Source organism: Poecilia latipinna, unplaced genomic scaffold, assembly GCF_001443285.1.
Source record: "Poecilia latipinna isolate Pla-1442-1.1 unplaced genomic scaffold, P_latipinna-1.0 Scaffold2799, whole genome shotgun sequence".
NCBI lineage: Eukaryota > Metazoa > Chordata > Actinopteri > Cyprinodontiformes > Poeciliidae > Poecilia > Poecilia latipinna.
Window position 1 is genome coordinate 68,477 of NW_015115415.1, and position 8,366 is coordinate 76,842.

General features: G+C 48.4%; 1 protein-coding gene across 1 annotated transcript in view; it reads left to right on the forward strand.

Annotated features, from left to right (window-relative positions):
- The window catches only part of dok2 (docking protein 2), a 14,573-nt gene extending 8,830 nt beyond the window's left edge, over nucleotides 1–5,743 (forward strand). Inside the window, exons 5-9 of the mRNA XM_015021516.1 lie at nucleotides 1,060–1,062; nucleotides 3,012–3,181; nucleotides 3,774–4,055; nucleotides 4,341–4,451; nucleotides 4,558–5,743. Coding sequence (XP_014877002.1) covers nucleotides 1,060–1,062; nucleotides 3,012–3,181; nucleotides 3,774–4,055; nucleotides 4,341–4,451; nucleotides 4,558–5,406 — 1,415 coding nt within the window. The 3' untranslated portion in view covers nucleotides 5,407–5,743. The remainder of the gene's footprint in view (nucleotides 1–1,059; nucleotides 1,063–3,011; nucleotides 3,182–3,773; nucleotides 4,056–4,340; nucleotides 4,452–4,557) is intronic.
- Nucleotides 5,744–8,366: the final 2,623 nt, after the last annotated feature.

Genomic DNA, 8,366 nt, shown 5'->3' on the forward strand with positions numbered 1-8,366 from the left:
CTGTCCATCAGATGAGCTGGATGGAGGGCGGAGCCAAGAGAGGCAGCCTGCAGAGAGGAAACCGGGTGGAGGACGAGGAGGGCATGGAGGACAACTCCCTGTACAGCGGCCGAGAGAAAGGTAGGACGGAGGGACGGAGTCACAGACCCTCAGTCTTCAGCTCATCCTACATTCTGGACTTCCTGTTTGCCTTCAAGTCTTCCTGTTTGCATTCAAGTCTTCCTGTATGCCTTCAGGACTTCCTGTTTGCCTGCAGGACGTCCTGTTTGAGTTCAGGACTTCCTGTTTGCGGTGTAAACCAAACCTCACTTCCTGCTGCCTCGCCAGGTTGATCAATCAAAGATACTTTTGGACCCAGCAGCACTGGGGGTCTGACCTTTCACCTCTGACGTGAGCTGCTCTTGTTTCTGGATGGGTCAGCCTTGTTCTGGCTCCCGCAGTCCAGAACCCAGGGTGGGTTGTACTCAGTTCTGATGGACATGCAGACGTGTCCTCAGCTTCCTGTTAGGCTCGGGTCAGAACCGCATCTGACCAGTCTTCAGGAGGCGACCCGGCCCACATCATGACACCACCTTTACCAGAACCGGGCTGCAGCACCGATCCATCTGACCCAGCAGAATGTTCTGCTGACTCACAGAAAAACTTTGAACATTTCTGCTATTCTGACCAGAACCCGACCAGATCTGGACCAGAACTAGGTCCAGCTGGATCTGTCCACAGAGAACGTCTCTGTGGGGTTTGATGATCGGATCTCTGGGCCGGCGGGTTCTGGTTCCGGCCTGAGGACAGAAATAGCTTGCCGACCGGCTCAGAGTGTTGCAGTAGTTTCCACTGCGGTCGGTGCTGCAGCTCAGCATAGTGGAAACTTTCAGAGCCGGTTCCTGCTGCGGTCACAGGCCGGCCAGCGCTGCAGCGACGCAGACACCTCAGCTTTTATCTTGGTGGGACAAACTTCCTGTTTCTCAGCAGGAAGCGCTGACATCAGCCAAGCCAGGAAGCTGATGTCTTCAGTTAGTCCTGAGGACGGAACCGGACCTGAGGACGGAACTGGACCTGCAGCTCGTCTGTCACCACAAACTGACTGTTTGTGGTGACAAACAGTCAGGAAGATAATAAGTTTCAGAAGCTCAGAGTTTCCTCGAAGCACTTCTTATAAAGTGTCCAGTTCTGATCCGGTTCAGTCAGAGTGTCTGGACCAGATACTCTTAGTCAGAGCGGTTCTGGTCCTGGTTCTGATCTGGTTCTCGATCTTCCTCTGAACATCTGACTCAGCAGCTCAAAGCTTCAGGAAGCCACGCTTCTATTTTTAGCTGTTTGGTTCTGAGCAGTTCTGGGCGGTTCTGTTCGGATCTGAGCGGTTCTGCCACAGATCTGAGGTCAGAACAAACGTCTCCAGAAGCTGCTGCTCCACTTCCTGCAGCACCTGCCCTCTCCGCCACACGGTTTCCCTGAACAGGAACAGCTTAAGTTCATCTGAGACGAAGCTGCTGCCGCCGACCCAGAAGTCCCTCTGGCACGTCCAGAACCACAACCTGAGACGAGACAAGGAGGTACTCTGATCTGCAGCCTGTTCTGGACTGGCTCTCTGGGGTTCTGGACCTGAGGAAGAACCGGGGTCCAAACCGAGTCTCACTTACTAGCTGAGCAGAACCGGGTCCAACTTAGTTGTTAACTTGTTGTACCTACAGGTGGTGCACCTTGATCTGTTTCAGTTTGACTGCTGGGAAAAAGTAATCAGAACCGGCTGAGGCAGCAGAACCTGCAGGGCCAGATGCTCACCAGGGGAAGTGAAGCTGCTTCAGGGATGATGGATTTATCATTTTTTCCAAGGTTTCATGGTTGAGTTGGTGACATTTAGCCATTTCCTGTACATTTGGTGCTAGCTTGGTAAAACCAGCTCCTTGTTCTTTGCTTCGTCCAGACGGCCTGGACCCTCAGCTGTGGAGAAACAACTGAACTCTGTCGAAATTTGAAAAGATCGAGTCTGATTTGACCTGCCTGCTAATGTTTGACCATGATGCAAAGGAAGCTACGCTACTGAGCTAACCGGAAATTGCATGTGCTGTAAAAAAAAAAAAAAAAAAAAAAAAAACCCCCCCAGGGGAAATTCCTGTCTCTGAATGTTTACTTCCTGTCCCAAGCCGAACCACATCCTCATGGACACATCCTCTTGCACTGACTTTAATTGCTCCGTGTTTGGAAGCGTGACCAACTCGGACTGAACGAGTTGCTGCTGCCTGGATCTACAGACAAAGTGATTCTAAAGCAGAAAACGGACGCCATCGCTCCTGGCTTCTGCTGGCCCAGTATAAACTCTCAATGGGAGAAAACCCTGATGTGGCACTGAAGGCAGATGAGAATCAAGAGGTCAGGCTGCACCGATACTGGTGTTGACGTCCAGATTAAACTTCTTCAGCTTCATTTTTTTCTCTGCCAATAAGTTGCCAAATTGAGTTTGTCAACCAGTCACCTTGGCAAACACGGCACAAGCATCGTTGATGCTTTTGTTGTTGACGCCTGTCAGAGTTCCTCAGGGCAGCCATGGCTACTATCCAGTAGCTCTCCACATCTGCAGATGAATGTGTGTGAATGGGTGAATGTAGCTTTGGAGTCCTCTGGCCTTGATAAAGTTCTCTACAGGTACAGGCCGTTTACCATGTGTTGGTTAGTGATTTCAGATTAGAACGTTTTCTTTCAGAGTTCACCGACAGCTTTGGATCCACAAAGATACGAACCTTTGTAGATTTCATAGTGAGCTGGAAGTTGAGTTTTACGCCAGTTGACAAAGCTTTCTTTTACTTCTCACTAGTGGAGCATTTCTCCACAGAGATTTCTTCCTGCCAGACACGATCTTCCCTTTAATCGGAAAAATTTAATCAATAGTTATGGAATAAATAATCAACGCATGTAACCAACAGAGGTCACTAAGCCTTTGTTTCGGAGGCGTCACATGCCACAAATATTTCACAAATTATTCATCAAACTGTAATCAAACGCTTTGTGTGACACAGTGCGGGACTTCAAAGTATCTGTCCGGAGGACGGATGCGTCAGATCGGTGCCGGCTGAAGGGGGACGGCGTCCTGAGAGCCGACATGGACGCACTCCACCTGATGGACAAGACGGGGGACATCCTGTACACCTGGCCGTACAGGTACCTGCGGCGCTTCGGACGGGACAAGGTAACGCACACAACCACCACGAGTCTGACGTCTTCTTCAAAGCCAAGGGTAGGGTGGTAGGGTGGAGCGGGACATGGAGCGGTGCAGCTTCCCCTGGGCTGCTGAGCGGGGTCTACTGTCTGGGTCTCTGCTGTCCTCAGGACAGATTGGGACACAATGGCTAGGTTCATCAGCAGGGGAAGCTAGGGCAGGTTTCAGATCAGAACCGCTGACCTGATGTTTCTGTTAAAGCTTGGGATTCTGGTTCTTGGAGACCAATCTGTTGAGCTCCTCATGTCTTTATGTAGATGGACACTGTCCTTTGCCATCTCATCCATCTGTCCCATTCTGCCTGTTACTGGCGTCCAGATCCGCTGATGCTTCTCCTTCCAGTTTGATCTGTTTATCTTGATGTTTAAATGTTAAGACCAACGTTGGCCACGGAGGACGGCTCTTGTCCTCTGTGGGTCCAGCATAAATGTCTTCAGGAAGATAACTGATTGTTATTTGGTTATGATTCGACACTTGCAGGTTTTGTGAGGCTGTTCTAGTCCAGGACTGCTGACCTGCAGACAGAAATGCTAACGCTAAACAGCCATTTTGTTTCCTCCAGTCCACCTTCTCCTTCGAGGCGGGTCGCAGGTGTGACTCCGGCGAGGGAAGCTTCGAGTTCGACACCAAGCAGGGAAACCTGCTGTTCCAGGCCGTGGAGGCCGCCATCAACCTGCAGAAGATCTCCCTCCCCCACAGACAGACCTCCGGAGGGGGCCCGATGCCTCCAGAGACCGGCCCCAACCACCACAACCTCACCCTGCCAGCCCCACCCGCTAACACCGCCCTGGGCCACAGCCGGACGCCTCCGCCACAGAAACAGCCCCGTGTCCAGATCCAACAGGTACAACCTGGGGCATTATTTGAGGAAAGACTTCAGAATAAAAGCATGAACTGCAGAATAAAAGCTGGCATTTCTGAACAAAAGCACTGTTTAAATGAAACATGCAGCTGTATTTATAATGATGTGAGCAGTTTCACTTATTAATTAAAAGTTTTAAACTCAACGACGTAGCAGGAGTTTAGGATTCTTCCTGTGAAGGACGTTGTGTCTTGCTGGGAGTCTTGGCCGGGTTACAGCTGAGATCTGGCTGTTCCTGCAGGAGTCCAACCTTAGTTGTGTCTGCAGGGTGATGAAGGTGTGTACAGCATGGTGACGGAGCCTCAACATCTGCAAAAGATCCATAACAAAGATGCTGAGAGCTCCAACTCTTCACAGCAGCAGCAGCGCCCCCAGCTGGTAGGATTCAGTACATGAGTTACAGACATGAAACATCTAAATGCCCCAGGAATATTGTTGATGTTTAAGAATGACCTTTGACCCGGCCGGTCCCTTCTGTCTTCAGGCCCGTCTGGAGCCTCCGGTGGATAAAATGCTGACCGGTGTGAAGAGTTTGACCCTGGACACCCGCGGTCTCCCCGTCCCCAGGAAGAGCCAGGTGAAAATGATCTCCAGCTGCCCGTTGCCCAACGCCAGCCCTGAATCGGGCGCCGGCCAGCTGCCTGGCCCCGCCTCCAGCCCCGCCCCCGGCGCCCGACTCAGCCCCAAACTCAGCTCCAACCCCAACCTGGAGCAGACCTACTCCCAGATCAGCATGGCGGACGTCGCTGGGCGCGCCACCAAGAAGGACAAGAAGGGTGGTGGCGCTGCGGTGATGGGTAGAGATCCGGACTACTCGCTGCCCTTCGACACCCTCGCCTCTAACATCATGTCCGACATCCTGGCGGCGGATCAGGGCGGTCTGGGTGCTGACCCGCTCTACGACAGCATCGATGAGCTGAAGGTCCGGAACATCTTCCGGAGTGAAGCCAGGACAACAGACGGCACATACGGGAAGGTGGACCACATCTACGACGAGCCTGAAGGCTGCGCGGCGGCCACAGGGCCGCCGGCCACACCCCACCCCTCAGTCTACGATGACCCAGAGGAGATGAGAGGAGATGCCTGGAGGATCATGGGTACCTCTGTCGACCCCAAAGGCCACGAGTATCCCTACAACCCCCGCGTGGACGACTACGCCGTGCCCAGGAGGCCCAAGAGGGCATTTACTTCCCAGAAGAGCATTGCTAGTGAAGAAGAAGAGGAGCAGAAACAGGAGGAGCCGCAGGAAGAGGAGGTGGAGGGCGACGAAGAGGAGGAGCTGAAGGAGAAACAGTTTTCACCGTATGACAACCTGGTCGTTAAAATGGCCTAAAGGAGACAGAGCAGCTGTTTCATCCACCTACGGCCTGGCTGGATGGAGGAACTCCTGACTGAAACTTAGCACGCTTTATTAAGCAGCTTCCATGCTGAAGGAGCTGCAGCTGCCTGTAGCTCCATGGACTCGTAGCTACAAATATCTGAAAAACTGTAGTTTGAGGTAAAGATGAAGCCACTGCTGTAATGTGGCTGCTAACCTCTGCAGCTAACCAGCTATGCTAACGTAAATATTTCTTGTGTTCGTCTAATTTTGACCAGTTTCATTTTACGTGAGGTCTTCATGCTGTAGTTCGTGTTTTGATGTCATTAAACAAAACTGATGAAGCTTCAAGTCAGACATGTTGGATGTTTTTATCTCTTCAGTGAGATGTTAGCATGCTAACATTAGCTTTGTTAGGTACATCACTGCTAAGGTTCCCCCATGCTTCATCTGAAGGGTCAAAACCTGGATGGTTCTAGGTTTCTAGAGGATTCCAGAAGGTTCTTTACAGTTCTGGAGCTGGTTGGACCCTCTGCTTCCAGTCACTGGGTCCACCAGCAGAGGAACCTGCTGCGGTTCTGGTTCTGGACGTGTTTCTGCAGGTTTCTCTGTGAAGCCTCCATGCTGGAGCAGCCAGTGGTTCATCTCCGTCTGGGCGGTTCCAATCGGGTCGCCGTGTCTGAATGTGTCTCTTCTCGCCTCGGGCCACCGGCTCTCTGATGCCTCTTCCTGTTAAAAAGGCAGCTCTCTGAGCGCCGTCACTCTCAGGTCAGAGGTCAGCTCTGGCTGATGCAGCGACACAGGAAGTGACTTTAACTAGGTCCCAGGTTGGGTGAGATGTAATGTTTTTTCTCTGAGACTCGTTTTATCTCTTGTAAAGCTGCTACGTGGAATATTTCAGGTCGTCTTCCTGTCCTGATCTGAACCATGAAAAAGTTTCTGCAGCTGCTGGGAATAAATAATCTAAAACATTCACAAATTAGAAACTAAAGGAGGAATTATGAAAGGTTTCCAAAAATCACGGTGACATTAAATGACGTCAAAACTTAGTCAAATCAGTGAAAACGGGCTGAAGTTTTCTGATCGATCTTTTGTTATGGAGCTCAGGTGTGCAGTGAGCGGCCTCCGCCAGCAGGGGGCAGCAGAAGCTAGCAGCTGTTGGTCTGAGCTTCTTCCTAAAGTCTGAATAAATATCAGAACCAGGCAGTTTGGCTCAGGAAATGGGAATAATCTGGTTCCTTCTGCTTCCACATCTGGACATGATGCGTTTCCTTCAGGAAAGGCTGCTGCATCTGGAGCGGCCATGATGTGTTTCTAAAACTTTTGCTCTGTATCAGGGCTGGCCCAAAACTCCATGGGGCCCTGAGCAACATCTGGTTTTGGGGCCCTCTATTCCTGCTAATAATGTGGATTTCTGCAGTCACCAGTCAGACGATCAGATCCTTCACACACCTGCTAGTCACTGCACCTCTGACACCTCTTTACATCATATACTATATCCAGGATACAGGATAGATTTATCAACCAGCTGATTTATCGGCCGATACTTCGATGTGAAGCCGATCTTCTCCACCTTTCAAAAATCAGCTGCTGTCCTCTTCTGCTGCAGTGAGAGGCTTGACTGACCAGCCCACCAGCTCATGTCTGCACATTTGCAGTTAACAATAGCCAATCCACTGTTAAAAGGTGAGCGAATTTCCTTTCGTGCTATATTTAACAACATTTCAGATAAAAAGAAATTGGCATGAAGATCGGTAATCAACCAGTCGGTGCAGTCCTACTTAAGATGGAATACATACACACATATTCATGACATTCCTTGATCAAATTAAATTCTCTTAGGTCTAATTACAGCATCTAAAAATGTAATTTATACCAGATGAGTCTTTCTCCCCTGAGGATGTGGACCGGTACCGGTACCGGGCTGATTATGAGCCTTGAATAATTTTAATTGGACAAGTTTCCAATTAAAGAAGTTGGTGTAAAAATAATGTTTGTTTCAGACACATAAATTATCAGCAGCAAACAACATGACGCCAACTGCAGCTTAGAGCCGCTCAGATATATTAACGGAGCAGCCATGTAGCCTGATGGAAAAACTTTTATGTCAAGCATTGAGAAGTTTTAATTATTGTTATCAACGTTAAGCAACGTTTTGAAGCCAAAAACTCAGAAACATTTCGGGCCGACCAGGAGAATCAACTCATTTGAAGTTAAAACTTAGTTTCACACAAACACAAAGACGCTAGCTTAAATGTCTGGCTGCTGAACCGGACCGTTCAAGGTCGCCATCAAGCTAAGTTTCTGTTAGCAACTTTCTATTTTCTACTTGCTAAACAATGTAATGTTTAGCAAATCTGTTTGCTAAACATTACATTACCGAGAGAAAACAAACCTTTATCTTGTCTTTTTTCTATTCTTCCTCTTTCTTTTCCCTGTCCCTGAAGGATAAATCATTTTTTGCTGCATTGATTGGCGAACTCATCTCCATCAGCTCTGAATGCTCTGCAGCTCATATTACCGACCACCAGGGGGAACCCAAGAACAGTTTATTTTTTATTTTTCCCTGTATAAGGAATGGTTTCTACATGATCAAATATATATTATTGTAAAAAAACACAACTTTATAATGAAATTGTGTGTTTTTGTTAATTACGTAGAAATTACTAAATTGTTCCTCTTCCCAAACGAAAAAAATACCTTAGTATATTTCAAACATACTTACATTTGTGCAAGTACATTTTAAGTACAGTAAGTATTAAGTGTACTACCTATAAATATATACAAAGTATACTAAAAACAGGCTTGTACCAATTTTGACAATTGTACCAAAATACACTTTTAAGAAATATATGAAATAAAAGTATACTTTAAGTGAACAAAACATGTAATTTGCTCAAGTGTACCAATGAAACAATATGCTTTTAAAAATATTTTGTGCATATTTTAAAATATGCAATCAAAACAGATTTTTT